General features: G+C 49.8%; 1 protein-coding gene across 2 annotated transcripts in view; it reads left to right on the top strand.

The window, feature by feature from the left end:
• The window catches only part of NSMF (NMDA receptor synaptonuclear signaling and neuronal migration factor), a 49,108-nt gene that overhangs the window by 5,466 nt on the left and 20,075 nt on the right, over window positions 1-23,567 (top strand). Inside the window, exons 2-5 of one of the 2 annotated variants that reach the window (XM_083161172.1) lie at window positions 6,058-6,119; window positions 9,831-10,304; window positions 10,586-10,661; window positions 21,450-21,518. In XM_083161172.1, coding sequence (XP_083017298.1) covers window positions 6,058-6,119; window positions 9,831-10,304; window positions 10,586-10,661; window positions 21,450-21,518 — 681 coding nt within the window. The remainder of the gene's footprint in view (window positions 1-6,057; window positions 6,120-9,830; window positions 10,305-10,585; window positions 10,662-21,449; window positions 21,519-23,567) is intronic. The other variant, XM_083161173.1, reaches the window with a different exon arrangement.

The following is a 23,567-nucleotide window of genomic DNA, read 5'->3' as shown; positions in this document are numbered from 1 at the left end:
GTGTTCTATACGGTCCCTGCGTGCAGTATACACCCGCAGGGAGGGCTGATGTGTTACATACAGTCCCTGCGTGCAGTATACATCCGCAGGGAGGGCTGATGTGTTATATACGGTCCCTGCGTGCAGTATACACCCGCAGGGAGGGCTGATGTGTTACATACAGTCCCTGCGTGCAGTATACACCCGCAGGGAGGGCTGATGTGTTCTATACAGTCCCTGCGTGCAGTATACACCCGCAGGGAGGGCTGATGTGTTCTATACAGCCCTGCGTGCAGTATACACCCGCAGGGAGGGCTGATGTGTTCTATACAGTCCCTGCGTGCATTATACACCCGCAGGGAGGGCTGATGTGCTCTATACAGTCCCTGCGTGCAGTATACACCCGCAGGGAGGGCTGATGTGTTGCATACGGTCCCTGCGTGCAGTATACACCCGCAGGGAGGGCCGATGTGTTCTATACAGCCCTGCATGTAGTATACACCCGCAGGGAGGGCTTATGTGTTCTATACGGTCCCTGCATGCATTATACACCCGCAGGGAGGGCTGATGTGTTCTATACAGTCCCTGCATGCAGTATACACCCGCAGGGAGGGCTGATGTGTTCTATACAGTCCCTGCGTGCAGTATACACCCGCAGGGAGGGCTGATGTGTTCTATACAGCCCTGCATGCATTATACACCCGCAGGGAGGGCTGATGTGGTCTATACAGTCCCTGCGTGCATTATACACCCGCAGGGAGGGCTGATGTGTTCTATACAGTCCCTGCATGAATTATACACCCGCAGGGAGGGCTGATGTGTTCTATACAGTCCCTGCGTGCAGTATACACCCGCAGGGAGGGCTGATGTGTTCTATACAGTCCCTGCGTGCAGTATACACCCGCAGGGAGGCTGATGTGTTCTATACAGTCCCTGCGTGCAGTATACACCCGCAGGGTGGGCTGATGTGTTCTATACAGTCCCTGCGTGCATTATACACCCGCAGGGAGGGCTGATGTGTTCTATACAGTCCCTGCGTGCAGTATACACCCGCAGGGAGGGCTGATGTGTTCTATACAGTCCCTGCGTGCAGTATACACCCGCAGGGAGGGCTGATGTGTTCTATACAGTCCCTGCGTGCAGTATACACCCGCAGGGAGGGCTGATGTGTTCTATACAGTCCCTGCGTGCAGTATACACCCGCAGGGAGGGCTGATGTGTTCTATACAGTCCCTGCGTGCAGTATACACCCGCAGGGAGGGCTGATGTGTTCTATACAGTCCCTGCGTGCAGTATACACCCGCAGGGAGGCCTGATGTGTTCTATACAGTCCCTGCGTGCAGTATACACCCGCAGGGAGGGCTGATGTGTTCTATACAGTCCCTGCGTGCATTATACACCCGCAGGGAGGGCTGATGTGTTCTATACAGTCCCTGCGTGCAGTATACACCCGCAGGGAGGGCTGATGTGTTCTATACAGCCCCTGCGTGCATTATACACCCGCAGGGAGGGCTGATGTGTTATATACAGCCCTGCGTGCATTATACACCCGCAGGGAGGGCTGATGTGTTCTATACAGTCCCTGCGTGCATTATACACCCGCAGGGAGGGCTGATGTGTTCTATACAGTCCCTGCGTGCAGTATACACCCGCAGGGAGGGCTGATGTGTTCTATACAGTCCCTGCGTGCAGTATACACCCGCAGGGAGGGCTGATGTGTTCTATACAGTCCCTGCGTGCATTATACACCCGCAGGGAGGGCTGATGTGTTCTATACAGTCCCTGCGTGCATTATACACCCGCAGGGAGGGCTGATGTGTTCTATACAGTCCCTGCGTGCATTATACACCCGCAGGGAGGGCTGATGTGTTCTATACAGCCCTGCGTGCATTATACACCCGCAGGGAGGGCTGATGTGTTCTATACAGTCCCTGCATGCATTATACACCCGCAGGGAGGGCTGATGTGTTCTATACAGCCCTGCATGCATTATACACCCGCAGGGAGGGCTGATGTGTTCTATACAGCCCTGCATGCATTATACACCCGCAGGGAGGGCTGATGTGTTCTATACAGCCCTGCATGCATTATACACCCGCAGGGAGGGCTGATGTGTTCTATACAGCCCTGCATGCATTCTACACCCGCAGGGAGGGCTGATGTGTTCTATACAGCCCTGCATGCATTCTACACCCACAGGGAGGGCTGATGTGTTCTATACAGCCCTGCATGAATTATACACCCGCAGGGAGGGCTGATGTGTTCTATACAGCCCTGCGTGCATTATACACCCGCAGGGAGGGCTGATGTGTTCTATACAGTCCCTGCGTGCATTATACACCCGCAGGGAGGGCTGATGTGTTCTATACAGTCCCTGCGTGCATTATACACCCGCAGGGAGGGCTGATGTGTTCTATACAGTCCCTGCGTGCAGTATACACCCGCAGGGAGGGCTGATGTGTTCTATACAGTCCCTGCGTGCATTATACACCCGCAGGGAGGGCTGATGTGTTATATACAGTCCCTGCGTGCATTATACACCCGCAGGGAGAGCTGATGTGTTATATACAGTCCCTGCGTGCAGTATACACCCGCAGGGAGGGCTGATGTGTTCTATACAGTCCCTGCGTGCAGTATACACCCGCAGGGAGGGCTGATGTGTTCTATACAGTCCCTGCGTGCAGTATACACCCGCAGGGAGGCCTGATGTGTTCTATACAGTCCCTGCGTGCAGTATACACCCGCAGGGAGGGCTGATGTGTTCTATACAGTCCCTGCGTGCAGTATACACCCGCAGGGAGGGCTGATGTGTTCTATACAGTCCCTGCATGCAGTATACACCCGCAGGGAGGGCTGATGTGTTCTATACATTCCCTGCATGCATTATACACCCGCAGGGAGGGCTGATGTGTTCTATACAGTCCCTTCGTGCAGTATACACCCGCAGGGAGGGCTGATGTGGTCTATACAGTCCTGCATGCATTATACACCCGCAGGGAGGGCTGATGTGTTCTATACAATCCCTGCATGCAGTATACACCCGCAGGGAGGGCTGATGTGTTATATACAGTCCCTGCATGCAGTATACACCCGCAGGGAGGGCTGATGTGTTATATACAGTCCCTGCATGCAGTATACACCCGCAGGGAGGGCTGATATGTTCTATACAGTCCCTGCGTGCATTATACACCCGCAGGGAGGGCTGATATGTTATATTGTGTGGTGAGTGCGGTGTCCTGTGTGGAGAGTGCAGTGTCCTCTGTGGTGAGTACAGTGTCCTGTGTGGTGAGTGGAAGGGATTTACCCACTCGTATGCTTGCCGTCCGCACATGGCACCGACTTGCTGCTCTGCATTATCTGAAGTAAACGCCCGACGTACTCGTTACCCGCCCTCACAGGTAGACCATGTAAAGGTCAACACTCAAGGTCAACTTTGGAATGTCTTTTACTGTTTGTTTTGGACTTCTTCATACTTTATCATCCACATATAGGGCCTGATCACAGGACAAAACCATGCTGCGCTGCTGGTGAGGCAGATGTAACAGGTGCAGGTGAGGCAGATGTAACATGTGCAGAGAGAGTTAGATGTGGGTGGGGTGTGTGCAAACGGAAATGTATATTTCAGTGTAAGTATAAAGCAGCCAGTATTTACCCTGCACATAAACAACATAACTCCCCCAAATCTAACTAACTGGTTACATCTGCCCCACCTGCAGTGCAGCATGGTTTTGTCCATCTACCAAAATTGCAGCCTTGCTTACCGGTCTGAATAAGGCCCATTGTCCGATTGGGAATATAAAGTGGCTGGGTGCAGCAGTAGAGGAGCAGGGTAGCTGTCCCAAAGGGTTGCGAGTGGAGAGAGCTGAGTGAGGGCACACGTACGCGCTGCTCAGGTGTCGACATTGACACCAATGAAACGTGAAAAACTCACGTCAGCATTTTCATGTGTTGACCATATTTTGCGCGTCGTCTTTTTGCCATGGCGACCTTGTGCGTATCGACCTTGTCTATCCTTTGATCCATTCCTACTTTCTGCATCTAGATACATAATAGACTTTTGTTCATGAAGGGGTTAAATGAGCACCAGGCAGAGTTCTAGAGGGTGTCTACCGCCATCTAGTGCTTCCAGACAGTATGGCAGGGAGGAAATGTGTTTCCATGCAGCGGATAGGAGGTCCAGGTGGAAGCAGTGGGGACGTTAATAATAATATAATCACATCTTATATATATATATATATATATATATATATATATATATATATATATATATATATATATGTGCCACGAGTGGTGTTAATAGCCATCAGTTACAGCTTGTAACACTTGTACACCATGTCGACAGGCGTGTCACTACAGATTGCAGTCCCTTGGATTAATTGCATTGATTTATCTTATTGCTGAGATTAGTGGGCCGGCTGCGGTGTAATGTAATCCGTCACCGTATTAGAGCGGCGGTCACTCCATAGGCATTGCTCTTACCCCGCCATGTCCAGCCTGCACAACTTGTTTTGCGGCATCTACAGCACTTCCTCCCATAGGCGATGAAGAGATTAGATGGCAAGCTCTTGGGTGGAGTAGGAACTGAAGCCCAATCTGTACAAGATAGGAGAATGGTGTAGAACACAGCGTAACCCCGGCCTAGGAATGTACAACCCTGGGTGGGGGGGCCATGGAAGTGACATGTCACCGGGGGCAGATCAAGGTGGCTGTCACCGTAGGTGGAGGCTGTTCGACAAGGGTTATTTTTGTAGCTACGGCGTGGGCGGGTAACGAGATGATTACGGGTGTCGGGGAACAGAGACGGGAAGGCAGAGACGAGCCAAGTGGCCCAATTCTGAGGCTGCCAGCGGAATGGAGATTGCATTTATTCAGTGTTACTTGGCTCAAGTACGAGTAATCAGCGTCCAACGCGGTCATTATTCTTTTGATTACACCCCTCAGCCGCTTATTGTGTGGGGAGTTGTATCCAGCCTTGGACAACAGTAGAGTGGGGCAGTTGTCCAAATCAACCAATCAGTCAGTTCAAAGACTGGGCTAGGTATGACATCTAGAAGCTGATTGGTTGAGCCCTGGTTCTGAATATATTAGTCCCTGGGAAATACGGAGCCAGTCTGCTGCTATATTCAGGATACTTTACGGGACCTATATACAATAAATGTAGTTGATGGTAAACATCTGATATATATTTCCCACTGGTACAATTTACCAGTAGGTGCTGCTACCTGACGACTTCTGTATATCGTCGACATTCACTACAAAGTTTACATGGTTAAAATGTCAACAACTAGCATGTCAGCGTTTGGCAATTGTTGACACGGATAGAACATTGATGTACTATTCGGGTTAGGGTTAGGCTTACATGAAAAAGACAGTGTACGACGCGCGGATGTTGACATGGTCAATTCAACACCCTATGCCGGACCCATTTTGCCACAAGAAGAGCTGACCATTAAATGCAACTTTTCTGGAGACATTTGTGAAAACTTTTACCTCAGGGAGTGGCAGAAAGGGTGGGGTTGTCAATAGCAACCAGACTTCTGCTTTTATTTTAGTACTGATACATTGTATATCAGCTGTCTCCCTATTATTCAGAGAGACGATGCGCGGCGGAGGGCTGTGGGGGATGAAATGCTAGATCATATTATTACAAGATGTGCGCAGGGTATCGGTGATATAGACCCATCTCAGAACCTACAGGCGGCCTTCCGCTCAGCCGAGTGTGGGATGCGCACATAGAAAGGTGCGTTACGGGGAGGTTTGTGTATCTGTTTGACTATTTTAGGCCTAAGAAATAACTTGTCAGTTTTATGTGGGGAATAAAGTTTTGCAGAGTTCAACAACCTTGTTACCACAACAGCAGGTGTGGGCTGGGGGTCCTGCGGAAGCCAAGAAAACAATGTAGACTTGGCACATGTCCCCCGAATTCTCTGATAAGCCTGGTGTCACAATATATACCCCTCGGTGTCACAATATATATCCCCGGTGTCCATATAAGTATGCGTGTGATGTCATTGTGTATGTCTGAGACGACTGTCACTAACACCTGATTCCTTTGTCTCCTATGTCGCTGGAGTACAGAGCAGCGAGGGCTTTCGGGGAATACCTGTCACAGACCCATCCGGACAGCCTGAACGGCTCAGGTAAGCCCCCGTACCTAGTAGGCAGGTTCCGGCCAATGCACAGTGAGAATCAGACTTTGGGGCTGGTATTATACAGCGTACACTCAGCATATGGTGGGATCAGAGTTGATTCTCAGCAGATTCTTCCTGCGTAACAGATCCTTTAATGTCTAGTTGGTCCTAATGCTGAAATGATACGTCAAAATGCACCGTACACGGGACAGACCTTGTGATACTTCTCTACTGTAAGCCTGGCGTGTAGACACTGAGTCGGCATCTGATAATCAGTCCATCACAAAGCACCTACTAAGTTGACAGGCCGCTGACATCCAATCCAGCTCACTCCTCAAGGTGCATTAATAGTCCAGGTTTTATAGGATATCCATGCAGTGGTGGAACTTGTGAGTGGTTGGCCCAGGTGCAAACATAATTTGGGCCCCCCCTCCTCCACCACAACCCTAGTTCACAATGTGCCAGATAGCAGTGGGTGACATCAGTGGGCATTGTGGTGTTCAGGGGCCCAGTGCACCAGTGGTAGTTCCGCCACTGTATCCATGCTTGAGCACAAATGGTTAAATCAAAAAGTATGTGCCTTCCACCAGAAACCAATGCAGCACGATGGAATGGGGTCATTTACAAAAAAAACTTGCCGTTGCCCGTAGCGACGGGGTTCTTCAGTTCTTTCTCCTCTACCCCCACCCGGATCATGAAGCAGTACGGGAAGCTTCAAGGTTGTAGTCAAGGACCCGACATTCAGTCTAACATCTATATAAAACGGTAGAGCAGTTGGCAATTTCCACTCCGAGAAGACCGCGTCTGGCGAACCCTTTGCCCGGGCACTTGATTTGCCAGCAGGGAGCAGCTGTACATTAAAAACAACAACATTTATTGAAACTAATTACATTGATCTGCTTATCTCATTACCCAACTACCCAGCAGGGTCCCATCCCGGCAACATGGCTGACATCAGTGATTGAAACGAGTAATTAGGTCTCAGAAAAGTTAATTTGCTCCTGGCCCAAACTCCTTCTGTATGGATGACAGAAAAGAGCTTGCGTTCCTCCCGGGATACAGAATTGTAATTTTCCGTCCCACAGAGTGTTTTGTGGGCAGCGAGGACTGGGTGGGAGGCGCTCACGGAAAAACATTTGCTGCTCCGGCGGACTTCAAAGGGAAACGTCAGGGTTTCCAAGTTTACGGAACAGCCGGAAAGAGCCGTATTAAGCCTTATATACAGTAAGCCTGGTCCTTGTATTGGACTGGGGTTTTAGGAAATTATTTCATTTTTCACATCCTCGGTCCCTCTTACACGGACGCTTTATAACGGATAAACGTTATTGCATGATCCGGTTTATGTTGGTGCACTGTTGCAAGGACCTTGGGGGCCGATGGCGGTCATATATACATGCGCAGGGTCATTTATGCGTGCGGTCACAGCGAACAGACTGTGAACCAGATACACCCAAGGCTGCGGCCGGGGGGGGGGGGCGTTGGTCGGCGGCAGATAGTCGCGCTGGGCGTTCCCATGGTGATTGGGCGGTGACGTCGGTGCCGGGGGCAAGCAGCTGACATTACCGGATGACAGCTGCCCGCCCACTTCCTCCCGAGGGTGCATGCAAATTTAAGTGATCTGAGAGTCACTTAGATATGGTGGACTAGAATAACCAGAATAACCCCCAATGTGTCCTTTATTTAGACAAGGAGGGAAATGAGATATGTCCAGGAGTTCTGCTGTGACTGCAGAGCGTTCCGTCCCCCAGCTGCGTTGCCACCTATGCAGCGGTGGAGTCCGTGAGCGGAGATTGTGCCTAAGCTGTTTTTAATTACCAGTAGCCGAGATTTTAATTAATGGAGCTGGAGCCGTAAATGCCACTCGGCGGCTCCCGCTTATTCAGCTTCCCAGCGTCGCTGGCACTTGAGGGATTGGAATTGCATTGCCCAGAACAGCTGACCTTCTCGCGGCGGAGACAGGGGATCAGCACGCCGCAGGCAGGAATGGAACACGTGTATGTTGGCAGCTATGAGCAGAGCATTGCCTGGTAGCCGTACATCGCTCCGCCTCATCCTCTCAGTTTGCAAAACAGGTTAAAAATAAAATAAATGAAACGTCAGAACCTTCGGACCATTTCCCCCCGGCGGACGCCATCTTCCTGGTTCTTTGCTGGAGAGTTTGTCACCTGGAAGTATACAGTGTATAAATGAGCTTACTGGGGATTGGAAGTAATATTCAGATTACAATACATGTACAGTCTGTTACTTTGATTGTTTTCCCTGACACTGATTAATTATCATTGATCCAGTAGACAAAACAGTGCAGTGAACATAGGGCCTTATTTTGGTTCATTCTTTCTGACAAAATCCTTCTTAGATGGGCAAAACCATGTGCACTGCAGGTGGGGCAGGTGTTACTTGTGCAGAGAGAATTAGATTTGGGTGGGGTTTTACTTCAAAGTGAGATCTATATTGCAGTGTAAAAATAAAGCAGTCAGTACAGAAACCCTGCACAGAAACAAAATTACTCACCCAAATCTAATTCTCTCTGCACATGTTACATCTGCCCCCCCTGCAGTGCACATGGTTTTGTCCATCTAAGAAGGATTTTGTCAGAAAGAATGAACCAAAGTAAGGCCCAATTCCTGACCACTTGGGGATGTGGGGGGATTCCTTCCCAATTCCTTACTGCGAATCAGAACATTCATCAGATCAGCATGTTATCATGATTCTACTAGTGCTGTGTGCACAGATTATCTAGGAAGGTCTCCCCTCAGTTCGTCTACAGCACCTGCAAAGAAAGTTAGTTAGTTTTAATGCTTGGACTGTAGAGATCCCTACATTTGCTTTTTGAACTGTAGAAAACTCTGCAGTTACTACTCGTACTGTAGAAAACCTGGCATTTGCTGCTTGTACAGTAGAAGGCCCTGCATTTACTGCTCGTACTGTAGAGAACCCTGCATTTGCTGCATGAACTGTAGAAACCCCTGCATTTCCTTCTAGTATAGTAGATAACTCTGCATGACTGCTCGTACTGTAGAGAACCCCGAATTCACTACTTGTATTGTAGTGATCCCGTGTTTTCTGCTTGTACTGTAGAGGTCCTTGCATTTACTACTCACACTGTAGAGAACCCTGCATTTACTTGCTTGTACTGTAGAGAATCCTGCATTTACTTGCTTGTACTGTAGAGAACCCTCCATTTACTTGCTTGTACTGAAAAGAACCCAGCATTTACTTGCTTGTACTGTAGAGAACCCTGCATTTACTTGCTTGTACTGTAGAGAACCCTGCATTTATTTGCTTGTACAGTAGAGGTCCTTGCATTTACTACTCACATTGTAGAGAACCCTGCATTTACTTGTTTGTACCGTAGAGAACCCTGCATTTACTTGCTCGTACTGTAGAGAACCTTGCATTCACTGCTGGTATTGTAGAGATCCCTCGTTTTCTGCTTGTACAGTAGAGGTCCTTGCATTTACTACTCACACTGTAGAGAACCCTGCATTTACTTGATTGTACCATAGAGAACCCTGCATTTACTTGCTTGCACTGTAGAGAATCCTACATTTACTTGCTTGCACTATAAAAAATCCTGCATTTACTGCTTGCACTGTAGAGAAGCCTGCATTTTCTGCGCATAATGCAGAGAACCCTTTCTTAAGGAATATTACAACATACAAAAATGATTAAAATATTGTTTTCTAAGAGAGTAACTCTCCTCCTGCATTCCCCACACAGATCATCTACTTGTCCAGGAGGACTCGCCGGAAATGCTCCAGGCTTCCCAGAACAAACGGCGTCTCTCGGCCATCTCGGACAGCAAGCTGGAAAGAAGCTTCTCTGAGGAGCGCGGGGAGACGTTGCCCAGCGAAGGGCCGAAACCACGCGTGTACACAATCTCCGGGGAGAGGCCGATGCTGTCTGACCAGGAGAGCGACAGCATGGAGCTGGTGGTGATGAAGGCTGGCCAGGATGAGAGACATCATCATCATCACCACCACCAGCCCCTGCAGAACTCAGGCAGCGTTCACAACATCACCAGGCCCTCTAAAAGCTGGTCGGGCAGCCGTCAGAACTCCAAGGAGTGCCCGAATTGTGCCAAGCTCAGCGTACCAACCCAGCACTCGTTTGACCTAGAGCAGCATCAAGCCAACGAATCTGGCTGGCGCAGGAAGAAGCTGGAGCGGATGTACAGCATCGACAGAGTGTCTGGTGAGTGATTTCCGGGCCAGCGCTGTAAACTGAGGGGTGTACTGAGGAGAACTCCCATAATCCCTTCTAGTTAGGTTTGATTTTGGTTGACGTTGCTGTATTGAAGGCTTGTAGCCCTCGTCTACCTCATAACATCATCGGGGGCAGCCATTTTTTTCAGGAGAAAACAACCTATGGCCGCCAAATAGTCCCGGCATTAAGCTGTAGCGGCGGGTGGAAGCTTGCAAGTGGCTTCACCTGTGAATGTGATCATTGATTTTTCTACTCTCCATTTTGGGCAGATGATGTCCCCGTCCGGACTTGGTTCCCCAAGGAAAACCTTTTCACCTTCCAGACGGCTACCACAACTATGCAAGCGTAAGTAATCCCGCCCACCCTCTCCGGTTACTCCACCACACACATCCACCCCCCCCCCCCAAAATCTCACTGCCACCGGACCCACTGCGGTCAGGTGATATCACCAGGTCCAACATAGTAAATGGTGCAAAGCCAGGGACACACTAGACGATGTGCTTCGTGAAAGATATCGTTAACGATTTACCTTAAACTCCTGGGCAAACGATATAGCGCATGCGCACTGAACAATATCATTCAGTGATGTCAGCCTGCGCTCCGCCTAAAATGCAGTCATTGGCGATATAGTCAAATTGAGCTGCATGTACAGGCGTCGGGGGGCGTTAATGATATTATGTGTACAAACTAATCGACATTTTAAACAATAAAAGAGCCAAAATGAGCGATATCTTTTGGCCCAAATTGAACAGCCTGCGATGGTGGCAACAGGGCTGTTAGATTTAAAGCGGCAATCAGTTCTAAGGCGAGACCAAGTTGCGGTTGCCTTATAACAACCCCGCTGCTTTAAATCTAGAGGATGAAGCGGCTTTTAATACTTAAGAACAGATGTATTGTTGTGTAGCCTCCTGAGCAGGTACAGGAGAGCGCTTCGCAGGCTTCGCCGGGGGCTTTGTGCGCAGAAAGGAGGCCTTTGCAAAAAGCCCTAAAAATAGTCTTGACGTAGTCGGGGAAAGTTGCCCTTGGTCAGTGTCAGCCGGAACGTTGCGACGCACCTGTGTGTGTGGACCAGTGAGCTGACACAGTGATTTTAATCATGGAGTGATGTATGGCTTTTGACAGAATGAGACCAGCCCCCGCACACAAGACCAACCTGCCCCCGTCAGCATCTCGCAGCCCGATCTCACGCGGTGCTATGACAGGCGTTCATCGTCTGGCGCTGCATCGGCTAATGCCAACAATAGTCTTGCAGAAGGAGTTTTCCATGACGCTAGCGAACGAGTTTCTGGGAGGGAGCGCTGCTCCAGATTATTACCGTGGAAATTAAATACGGTTCCGGCGGTCTCGGGTGATTTTTGGGAGATAGAGGAAAAATCCTATTTAGTTTGCACACAAAGAACAATATGCAAAGCAAAAGATAATGACGCTAATTATATTAATAATAAAAATCTGTTGCCCATAAAAGCAATGGGATACAATATATATTTATGTGTGTGTGTGTGTGTGTGTGTGTGACATGACCTATTAAACCCCTCCAACTCTTTCAATATTCATTTTGAACACTTTATTAACTTGTTAGTCCATACGCTAAGCCAGGGATGGGGGAACCTTCAGCCCTCCAGCTGTTGTTGAACTACATATCTGTTAGGTTTTGGGTGTTAACCCGCAGCCGTGACTGCTGTTTAGAACAGCCAGGGCGGTCCTATACTCTCTCTATTGACCCCCTGGGTTGGGTAACCGACTCTTGCGGAGAACTAGGCTTCGCCTGTAGCCGCAACGTTTGGGTGAGCTGGTTAAGCCGGCTCAGACTCCGGTACAGCCAGGTGTTACGTGGGACAAAGAGTCGGGACCCCCCCAAGGTACAGTCAAGAGGTGAAACTGGCTAACTTCCTAACTACAGAAAAACAATAAATGGCGACTAGCCAACCCTGCCTAACGCAAGTAAGCGCCAGCGACCTGGTCGCCAACCACTGCGACTCCGTCGCACCAATACCGAACTGAATACAAAGAAGGGCAAGGTAATACCAAACAAAAGAGATCAAGCCAGGGAGACACAAAGACCAATGAAAGGATGACAAACAGAGGAATAAGCCCCAACCGGGCGGCAAATAAAACTGACAAGAAAAAGACCCCAGAAAGGGGTACTTACAAGGGAGCCGAATGAGGGTCCTGGAACCAGCAGCCGGACAAGGGAAGCACTGGCAGGAGACCAGACAGGCCAAGACACGGGACCGGCAGGCAGCTTGTAGTATAAGCTATGACCGGCATCAAGGACTGGCCCAGCCCCCTTAAGAAGGAGCCTGGACCAATGGGCTGCATGGTGTAGATGAGAGCAGCTGGGGCAGCGTGATAACGCCGGCCGCTGCTCTGATGACAGGGAGACGCACACGCTTCTCCCCAGCGTCTCCTGTTGCTGGGCAACCCCAGCACTTCCGCCGGGGAGCCAGCGCAGCGTCCTCGGTTGCTAAGCAACCGTGCGTGACGCTGCCCTAAAGTGACGGCGGCATCCCTTCGCCGCCGGAATGTGTCCCGACGTCACCGGCTGCTGCAGCCGCAGCGCCGGAGACCCTGACGTCGGGACCTGATGACAGGTGCCCGGGGAGAGAGAGACCGCGGCAGACCTCTCTGCCGAGCGGGCGTCTCTCCGGGGCCTGACATTACCCCCCCCTTGAGGAGAGGTTAACGATCTCTTACTACCGGGTTTATGAGGAAATTTCTGGAAAAACTCTATTTTAAGTCTGGGAGCATGTAAATCCTTTTCCCAGACCCAGGATCTTTCCTCCGGTCCATACCCTTTCCAGTGCACGAGAAATTGAAGAGATCCCCGTGCTACCCTGGAATCAAGGATGTTTTCTACCACAAATTCCTGCTGATCACGAACCCTCACTGCCGCTTTCTTTTGAGTTAACCTCCTAGGAAATCTTTTAGACAAAAAGACAGGTTTTAAAAGAGAGGCATGAAAGGTATTAGAGATTTTAAGAGATTTAGGAATCTGCAAGCGGAAGGCCACTGGGTTGACCCTTTTTGTGATAAGAAATGGCCCAATAAATCTAGGGCCAAACTTGTGTGAAGGTTGACGAATCCTAATATTACGTGTGGAAAGCCAAACCCTCTCACCTACCCTGAAATTACAAGGCCGTCTTGAACGGTCGGCAAGTCTCTTCTCCTGTTGAGCCACTGACTGAAGCGCCGAGCGTACTCCTCTCCAGATCTTCCTTAAACGCGAAGTAATACCAGAATGACTCTCTGGCTCCTCTGGACCCAAGGCATTTGCTTTGGGATGAAAACCATACACCGTAAAAAACGGAGATACTTTAGAGGAGGAGTGATGTGCGTTGTTATACGCAAATTCCGCTATGGGCAAACATTCGGACCAATCATGGTGTGTCTTGGACACATAACAGCGTAAGTATTGTTTAAGGGACTGGTTCAGTCTTTCAGTCTGTCCATTTGACTCAGGGTGATAAGCGGACGTAAGACTGCATTTGATCCTTAACGCGGCACAGAACTTCCTCCAGAATCGGGCCACAAATTGAGGACCGCGATCTGACACGATGTCGCGAGGTAAACCATGCAATCTGAAAATATGGCGTAAAAACAGTTTCGCCAACTCTTCCGCTGAAGGTAACTGGGGCACAGGAACAAAATGGGCCATTTTACTGAACCTATCAATTACAACCCAGATAGCTCGAAAACCCGAGGATTCGGGTAAATCTACCACAAAATCCATGGCAATGTGCGTCCAAGGTTTGGACGGAATAACCAAGGGCATGAGTTGTCCAATAGGCCTCTCTCTAGCGGTCTTGTGCCGAGCACAGTCCGGGCAAGAGAGGACAAATTCTCTGGTATCAGTAGCCATGTCTGGCCACCACACACTCCGATTGAGGAGTTTAATCGTTTTTTTGATACCTGGATGTCCTGCAATACCACTGTCATGGAACTCGGCCAAAATCTCCTTGCGAAATCTCGCAGGAACGTATAAACGCCCCTTAGGAGTGACACGGGGAGCCTGCTCCTGGGACTGCTGGAGCTGTTCCAAAATGGTCTGTGTTAATCCGGCATGGATTTGAGTTTCCGACAGGATGGGTAAGGGGAGTTCCTTAGCCTCCTGAGTAGGAAGAAAGTTGCGGGAGAGGGCGTCCGCGCAGATATTTTTTGAGCCTGGTCTAAAAGAAATGATAAAATTAAAACGAGTGAAAAACAAGGCCCATCGGGCCTGTCGAGCATTAAGGCGCTTAGCCGATTCTAGATACTGTAAGTTTTTATGGTCCGTGATTATCGAAATCTGATGGCGGGCCCCCTCCAGCCAATGCCTCCATTCTTCCAAGGCCCATTTTATTGCTAAAAGTTCTCGATTGCCAACGTCGTAGTTGGCTTCAGCCGACGAGAATTTTCGTGACATGAAGGCACAAGGAAATAAAGACGAGGAGCCTGGGTCTTGTTGAGACAATACTGCTCCTGCCCCCACCTCTGAGGCGTCAACTTCAACGACAAAAGGTCGTTCCGGGTCGGGATGTCTCAAGATTGGAGCTGAGGCAAACGCCAGTTTAAGAGTGCGGAACGCATGCTCAGCAGCCTCTGTCCACTTAGACGGATCCTCCCCTTTCTTAGTGAGAGCGACAATGGGCGCCACCAGAACGGAGAAGGAATCGATGAAACGTCTATAATAGTTAGCGAACCCCAGGAATCTTTGAATGGCCCTTAAGTTGGTTGGCCGGACCCAATCCATGACTGCTTGTACCTTTTTAGGATCCATGCGGAATCCATTAGCAGAAATAATATAGCCTAAAAAGGATACTTCAGGCACTTCAAATTCGCACTTCTCGATTTTAGCAAAAAGCGAATTTTCCCGAAGTTTCTGGAGTACTTGACGAACTTGAGTTCTGTGCTCGTCTGTGGAACCGGAATAAATCAGAATATCGTCTAAATACACGACGACAAATCTGCCCAAGAAGTCTCGAAGCACGTCATTTATTAGGTCCTGGAAGACTGCGGGCGCATTTGATAGGCCAAAGGGCATGACTAGGTATTCATAATGCCCTGTAAGGGTACTAAAGGCAGTCTTCCACTCATCCCCGGCCCGAATGCGCACCAGATTGTATGCTCCGCGCAAATCTATCTTGGTGAAAATCTTAGCTGTGCGAAGTTGGTCAAACAAAACCGAGATCAAGGGCAAAGGATAGGTGTTTTTAACTGAAATCTTATTCAGTGCCCTGTAATCAATACATGGTCGGAGCGACCCGTCCTTTTTCGAAACGAAAAAGAATCCAGCACTTAGTGGGGATTTAGAAGGTCTAATAAAACCTTTAGCCAGGTTTTCTTTAATGTACTCATCCATCGCGTGAGTCTCAGGACCGGACAAGGAGTACATGCGAGCTTTAGGAAGCTGCGCCCCAGGGAGTAGTTCAATGGCGCAGTCATAAGGGCGATGGGGCGGTAATGCCTCCGCCTTTCCCTTGGAAAACACGTCAACAAAATCCGAGCACCAAGCCGGAATACCATCAAGAGCCGCTGTTGCCAACAGTACGGGATTAGTCATACAGCGACCTGGACACTGGGTTCCCCAACGAATGATCTCCCCAAGTTGCCAATCAATATGGGGATTATGAGCTTTTAACCACGGATGGCCTAAAACTAGTGGCACTGTGGCGCAGGAAGTGAGGAGAAAGGAAATATTTTCTTCATGGAAGATCCCGACTGTCAAGCGCAGAGGAGGAGTCTGATACATAATGGTACCATTAGTAAGCGGGCTCCCGTCTAAACCCCGCGTAATGAGGATCTGATCTAGGTTGATTAGGGGTATCCCCAAATCTTTAGCAAAAGAGATATCGAGAAAATTTCCAGCGGCCCCGCTATCGACGAAGGCCGAAACGGAAGTATTACTCCCATGAAAATGAATATCGGCTGGTACTAATAACGCATTCTGAGAGGAGATAAGCTGAAGACCAAGATGAACCTCCTCTAACTTCTCTTGGTCCGCGCATTTCCCGACTTATTGGGGCAATTGCGCAATACATGGCCCTTGGTACCGCAATACAGACAAAGTCCAGAATTCAGTCTCCGGAGTCTCTCATCAGGAGAGATGCGGAAGGCCCCCATCTGCATGGGTTCGTCCTCGTCTTCGGAAGGAACGTACCCGACCGTTGTTGGCCGGAGGATTGCTCCCCTTTCAGATCGCCGCTCTCTGAGACGCCTATCGATCCTAATGGAAAGTTCCATTAACTTATCCAGGGTCTCCGGCACCGGATACTGGATAAGACTATCCTTTATTGCCTCTGAAAGCCCTTGACGAAACTGACTCCGAAGAGCGGGATCATTCCAACCGCAGTCGTTTGACCAGCGACGAAATTCCGTACAATATGTCTCTGCGGGATTTCTCCCTTGCTTCAGGGCTCGTAAATGACTCTCTGCGGATGCCTCCCTGTCAGGATCGTCGTAAAGTAGACCTAGGGATTTAAAGAAGGCGTCTACAGAGCGGAGAACCGGGTCCTCAGGCCTTAGACCGAATGCCCACGTTTGAGGATCCCCCTGAAGTAGGGAAATAATAAGTCCCACTTGCTGTCTTTCGGACCCTGAAGAATGTGGCTTCAGCCGGAAATACAGCTTACAGCTCTCCTGAAAATTAAAAAAATCTTTACGATTCCCGCTAAATCTGTCGGGAAGATTCATCTTGGGTTCAGAGATCGGAGCCGATACCCCTCGGGAAGCATCCTCCTGTGATTTAACACGTAAGGATAGCTCCTGCACCATCTGAGTTAATCCCTGCACCTGGTTGGCAAAGGCCTGTGAGGAAGTTGGCAACGTGGGATTCATATCCGCGAAAGCCAATGAACACTAGAACAATTCAAAGGTAACACCCAGACTGCCCGATAACAAATGTACTAAAGAGGAAGGGGAAGAGAGAGAAAAACAAAAAAAAATTCCCCCCTATTTTTTTTTTTTTTTTTTTTTTTTTTTTTTTAATGGCCGGTCATAATGTTAGGTTTTGGGTGTTAACCCGCAGCCGTGACTGCTGTTTAGAACAGCCAGGGCGGTCCTATACTCTCTCTATTGACCCCCTGGGTTGGGTAACCGACTCTTGCGGAGAACTAGGCTTCGCCTGTAGCCGCAACGTTTGGGTGAGCTGGTTAAGCCGGCTCAGACTCCGGTACAGCCAGGTGTTACGTGGGACAAAGAGTCGGGACCCCCCCAAGGTACAGTCAAGAGGTGAAACTGGCTAACTTCCTAACTACAGAAAAACAATAAATGGCGACTAGCCAACCCTGCCTAACGCAAGTAAGCGCCAGCGACCTGGTCGCCAACCACTGCGACTCCGTCGCACCAATACCGAACTGAATACAAAGAAGGGCAAGGTAATACCAAACAAAAGAGATCAAGCCAGGGAGACACAAAGACCAATGAAAGGATGACAAACAGAGGAATAAGCCCCAACCGGGCGGCAAATAAAACTGACAAGAAAAAGACCCCAGAAAGGGGTACTTACAAGGGAGCCGAATGAGGGTCCTGGAACCAGCAGCCGGACAAGGGAAGCACTGGCAGGAGACCAGACAGGCCAAGACACGGGACCGGCAGGCAGCTTGTAGTATAAGCTATGACCGGCATCAAGGACTGGCCCAGCCCCCTTAAGAAGGAGCCTGGACCAATGGGCTGCATGGTGTAGATGAGAGCAGCTGGGGCAGCGTGATAACGCCGGCCGCTGCTCTGATGACAGGGAGACGCACACGCTTCTCCCCAGCGTCTCCTGTTGCTGGGCAACCCCAGCACTTCCGCCGGGGAGCCAGCGCAGCGTCCTCGGTTGCTAAGCAACCGTGCGTGACGCTGCCCTAAAGTGACGGCGGCATCCCTTCGCCGCCGGAATGTGTCCCGACGTCACCGGCTGCTGCAGCCGCAGCGCCGGAGACCCTGACGTCGGGACCTGATGACAGGTGCCCGGGGAGAGAGAGACCGCGGCAGACCTCTCTGCCGAGCGGGCGTCTCTCCGGGGCCTGACACATATCCCAGCATGCTTTGCTACAGTTTTAGCATGGCCAAATAGCAAAATTGTAACAGTGCATGCTGGGATGTGTAGTTCAGCAACAGCTGGGGGGCCGAAGGTTCCCCATCCCTGTCCACTGGTGGATAATTACCCCGACACTTCCAACTTCTGCGGATGTGGGGCTTACTATTAAGGCGACCTCATCCACCCAACGTCTATTCCCCATATGTTGTGCGTTTGAGGCTCGGTCCTGGGTAGTGAGTCGTACCAATAAGTAGGACATAAATAGGCCACTGTAACGGGAATGATGGCTTACTGCGTTTTCTTGTAGTGTGTATAAACATTCAGATTAAGCATGGCGAAACGCGTCGCCTTGAGGTGACATTGATTTATTGCTGCCCCGCAGCAGCCATTGCTACATAAATTGCGTCATCTCTACAGTTACCTGCCATACTGCTTGATTGTATGACAGCGCAGTCATGAGACACCACTATGCGGCGTGCCTTACATTGGACGCTGGTGTAACTAGTGCGTCGGTAACCAGTGACACCAGGTTGCAGGATTAGCGTTACAATCTAAAACATGAATGTCATTTACTGTATAAGTCATATGCTAATGTTATATGAACAAGGTCATTAAATGTCCCCTCTTTCTCCCCATTCTATCCCTGTACAGTATCTCGTAAGTATTTAAATATATATATTTAATGCGTTGCTTGCAGTCTCTGCATGTACATCTGGTTTGCATGGAACTGCATGATGTGTTTATGTAGATCCATGTCCTACAGCTGTTTTGTGCTATAACTCAGTGGTCATATACCTCACGGTATACAGGAGGGAGGGGGAGGACAGAACATGTCTTTGATGGGTTATAAACAGGATCTTGATTAATTAAATTAACAACCACAAACAAACAACATTAATTAAGTTAAAGCTTTGCATGTATTGGCAGCTGGTGTTAGAAATCTGTTACTGGAGCGATACGCTAAGGAACATTTCTCTGAGTGAAACGCGTCGAGTGCAGTTTTATGTCATCATTTGCCAACTTTTAAACAAACGCGTCAGTTTTATGGGGAAGAAGATGGATTTGATAGCCAAGATGGCGTTTTTATGTTTCACCCAGGGTCTTGCAGCCAATGTTTGGAAACGGCCTTATGTGGCAACTTTGAAACAAATGCGTCAGGTTTACAGACAAGAGGGTGGATTTGAGGGCCAACATGGCAGTATCTGTGGAGGGGGAGGTCTGGTGTAGAGGGGGGATGGAAGATTGGGGTTTTCCTCATTTATAAGCACATGTTAATGCATCTAGATTTCCTGTAAGTGAATAATTGATAATTCATCATGTACAACAAGAGTATGTCAATTATTGCTCGGTCGGGGAGAAAACATTTTACAGATGTACTCCTTAGTTAACTGAACAGCGCATTTTGCGGGATGGCGCGTTTCTTGGGGCATTTTGAAAAATATAATAAAGTCAGTTACGAGTGATGGAATAAACATTCCTCATTCTGGTGTACGTTGGCCTCCTGTCACTCTAGGACTTTGGTTATCTGGTGCAGGGACTAAAGGGGGGGTACGGTGCCTCTGCCACGGGGAGGCACGAGTAGGGATGCCAATCCCGGGGCATTTTTTCAATCCCGGGATTCGGGATTGAAAAATGCTCAATCCCGGGATTCCCGGGATTGGCTTCCCTAATAATAAAAAACACCCTGGTAGCCTGGTCCCTGGTGCAGCCGGGAGCTGGGTTGCTGAATGGGCGGGTAGGAAGTCTCATAAGGCGGGGTGGCAGGGAGTGCTGGGTGGGAGGGCTTGGTGGCAGGGAGTGCTGGGTGGGAGGGCTTGGTGGCAGGGAGCGCTGGGTGGGCGGGCTTGGTGGCAGGGAGCGCTGGGTGGGCGGGCTCGGTGGCAGGGAGCGCTGGGTGGGCGGGCGGGTGGCCGTGAGCGCTGGGTGGGCGGGTGGCCGGCCGTGAGCGCTGGGTGGCCGGCCGCGAGCGCTGGGTGGGCGGGCGGGTGGCCGGCCGCGAGCGCTGGGTGGGCGGGCGGGTGGCCGACCGAGAGCGCTGGGCGGGCGGGTGGCCGAGGCGGATGTGCGGCTGTGCCCTGCGCAGCGTGACTTCGCAGCGTGACCTCGGGGTATGGGAGAAGCCGGGCAGCGTCTGAGTGCTCAGACGCTGCCCGGCATTAAACTGCGCATGCGCAGTTTAATCCCGAAATCCCGGGATTGGAAATTCCAATCCCGGGATTGAAATCCCGGCGTTTTGGGGGCCAAATCCCGGGATCCCGCCGATCCCGGGATTGGCCACCCTAGGCACGAGGCACAGCTCGGCCTCCATGCTGCACCCTTATAATTAACAATTATCTTCTGCTTCATACGATAAGGAACATTTGACTCCTTCTCCATAGTCTTTTGGGCCCGTACCCATTGGATGGGTAACTTTGCTATGTAACATATTGTATACGCATGCTCACGTTGTAATTGCATGAATCTTTCTTTGTGACTATAGATGTGCGTTTGTGCTTTTTCGGCGCGTTTAGTGGCATTTTCATGCGTTTTGGGGCCTTATTCACTTCTGACCCTCTTACACAAAGCCCCGAAATGGTTATTCAACAGTGACGGGCACCAAAATTGAACAGCGACCTTCAGATAACATTGTATTGGCGTACACGCACCATCCTGTATTATTATATTTGGGGATTAGATCTCTCCTGTGCTTTCAGCCTTGTATTTGTATCATCGGCCAGCATTGTTCAGGAATCCTGGCCTTGGATAAGTTGCAGGTGGGTGTACAGAAGCCGATACAAAGTGATCTGAAGGTGACAATGCTTTAAAGATGAAATAAAGTCAAAGCCAAACAGGTTTCTCCAGCGAAACATATTGCACGTTTCCCACTGTGGCGGTATACCGGCAGGCGCGGAGATTACCGCGGCTCTAAGACACAAGGAACGGTCACGTTGGATGTTGTTCTTTCACCTCAGTGTTGGCTGCTCACCACCCCCCCTCAGATTTTGGTCTGGCTGTGATTCCTGGTCTGTGTTGTACTCATCGGCCTGTCATGTCTGTCCATGGTGTGTCCTCTCGCTGGGTTGGGCTGTTCCTGCTGTTTATGCCTGTCTCTCGGTTTGATGGGGCAGTTAATGACATCCCCGCTGGTTTCTCAGGGCCTTCCGAGGCTATGCCGAGAGGAAGAGACGGAAGCGGGAGAATGACTCTGCGGCGGTCATACAGAGGTAGGGTGGTCTCCTGGTTTGCATGCGGAAACACCGGAGGTCTGTGCAGACAGCTGCTTCTCTGGTGCATGGGCAAGGATAGGGGACCGCGGGGAACGTACTGTAGCGGGAATGTCTGACGGGGATTGTGGCTTCCCCTCTTACTGGGATTTATGTAGAGTCGCTAAACCATGACTCCAGTTTGCACCGCAGCTCAGGTGTTCAGAATATCTTAATCATGAACAGGTGGCTTAATCTACTTGGCTGACTCATACCCCTTTCACACCAGCCAAATTTCCTGGGTTGGCCCCGGGAACAACCCATGACTAGCGCTGGTGTGCAAGGTTCCTGGGAAAATTTGCCCTGATTTCAACCGTGCTAGCTAGCAGGGTTGCTCCCAGGACCAGCCCGGATTACTGGCTAGTGTAAAAGGTACTTACCCAGGTCAGCGGCCGGCTGGGCGCGTGTAGCACTATATGTGGAGCAGGGCGGGAAGTGCCGCTGAATTTGAAAATTTTTGAAAAGACCGGCCGGACGCTCTCAGCCAATCAGTGTCCAGCCAGTCTTTTCAATGTTTTCAGATCCAGCGTTTCCCGCCGCTGCCCGGATCCCCACAGTCTGGACCCCGCTTCCCGGACCCCGCTGCCCCCTCACACCAGAAAATGCAGGGACAAGGGTGGTGTGAAAGGGGCCAACCAGGGAATGTCCCTGCTTGATCCAGGGACAATTTTCCCAGGAAAGTCCCTGCATTTTCTGGTGTGAAAGGGGTGTTAGTGTTTATCCCACATGTATCCACAAGTAAAGATCCTGAAAACATGAGCTGTGTGGGCACATGAAGCCTGGAATTGAGACACAATGCATTAGGTATAATAAGGGGTAACACCTTATGGGAATGTACATGATGTTCCGTGCAAAACAGCGCCTGGATAATGCACCAATGCATTGTGGGTGCAGGTTACAGATAAGTGGGGTTTTCTGTCATCCCCCCCCCCCCTCCAGATTTACTAAGGAGTAGTAGTACCCCCTCACATTATTACAGGCATCCGTACCACATCCCATGTTAATGCAAGAGTTCCCAAATACAGTCCTTACGGCACCCTAATTGTCTGACTTTTTGGGGATATGCGTGCTTGTGCACAGATGGTATAATATAACTAACTGAGGTACTAATTAAGTCACCTGTGCCTTAGCACGGATATCCTTAAAACTGAACTATTGCGGAACCTCGAGGGCCACGTTTGGCAACCACGTCCCTAATGGATCCAGGAAAAAAAGATGAAATTTCAGTCAGTTACACAGAAGTGACTTCTGCAGGGATATTCTTAAAACTGGACTGTTAAGATGTCTTGAGGATTGTGTTTAAGAATCCCTGTCCTAGCGACAAAAGTGTCAATTTCTGCTTCTGTTATATAACAGGTTATGTATAATAATTGGCGATAATCACTTTAATTGCCCATTTAGTTCTGGTATATTGTATATAACCATCAATACACAACAATACATTAGTATATAATAATGCGCCTTTTATTTAGAAACATCATAAAGTTTAGTTTAGTTACATGTCATTTAATGCTACATAATGAAACAGTGGGTCTTATTAATAGTCTCCGTATAATTCCGCCTTATCGGCTCCAGAACAGAAGCCGTGCCCATGTGACTGGCACAAAGGGGGAGCTGAGGTGGAAAATCTCCCCGCTGCTATCTGGGGGATAATAAAACGGCAAGTTAACCGTTGCCGACACCCACGTCGGCCTTAATCACAGAGCGGAAACGTGTCAACATATCGGTGGCTTCCACAGGGCGCCACATCCTCCGCAAAGGGCCAACAAATTGACACTTACTTACACAATAGGTATATTAACCCCTGTTGTGCTGGAAGGAACAATTTGTGGCTGTTCCGCTCCCCTATGCAGCACAGATGGTGGGCGGGGTGCACTGAGGCTTGTAGTTCTACAAAAGCGGAAGAACCACATGATGACAACATTCTGCCCTTATCCGAATTCCCGACAAGCTGCGGCCACAGTAACAATGTATGGGGGGGGAGGGGGGGGATAACGACTCTTGTTCTCA

Source organism: Crinia signifera, chromosome 9 (genome assembly GCF_055691185.1).
Source record: "Crinia signifera chromosome 9, ASM5569118v1, whole genome shotgun sequence".
NCBI classification, from domain to species: domain Eukaryota; kingdom Metazoa; phylum Chordata; class Amphibia; order Anura; family Myobatrachidae; genus Crinia; species Crinia signifera.
This window is presented reverse-complemented; position numbering and strand designations above follow the sequence as displayed.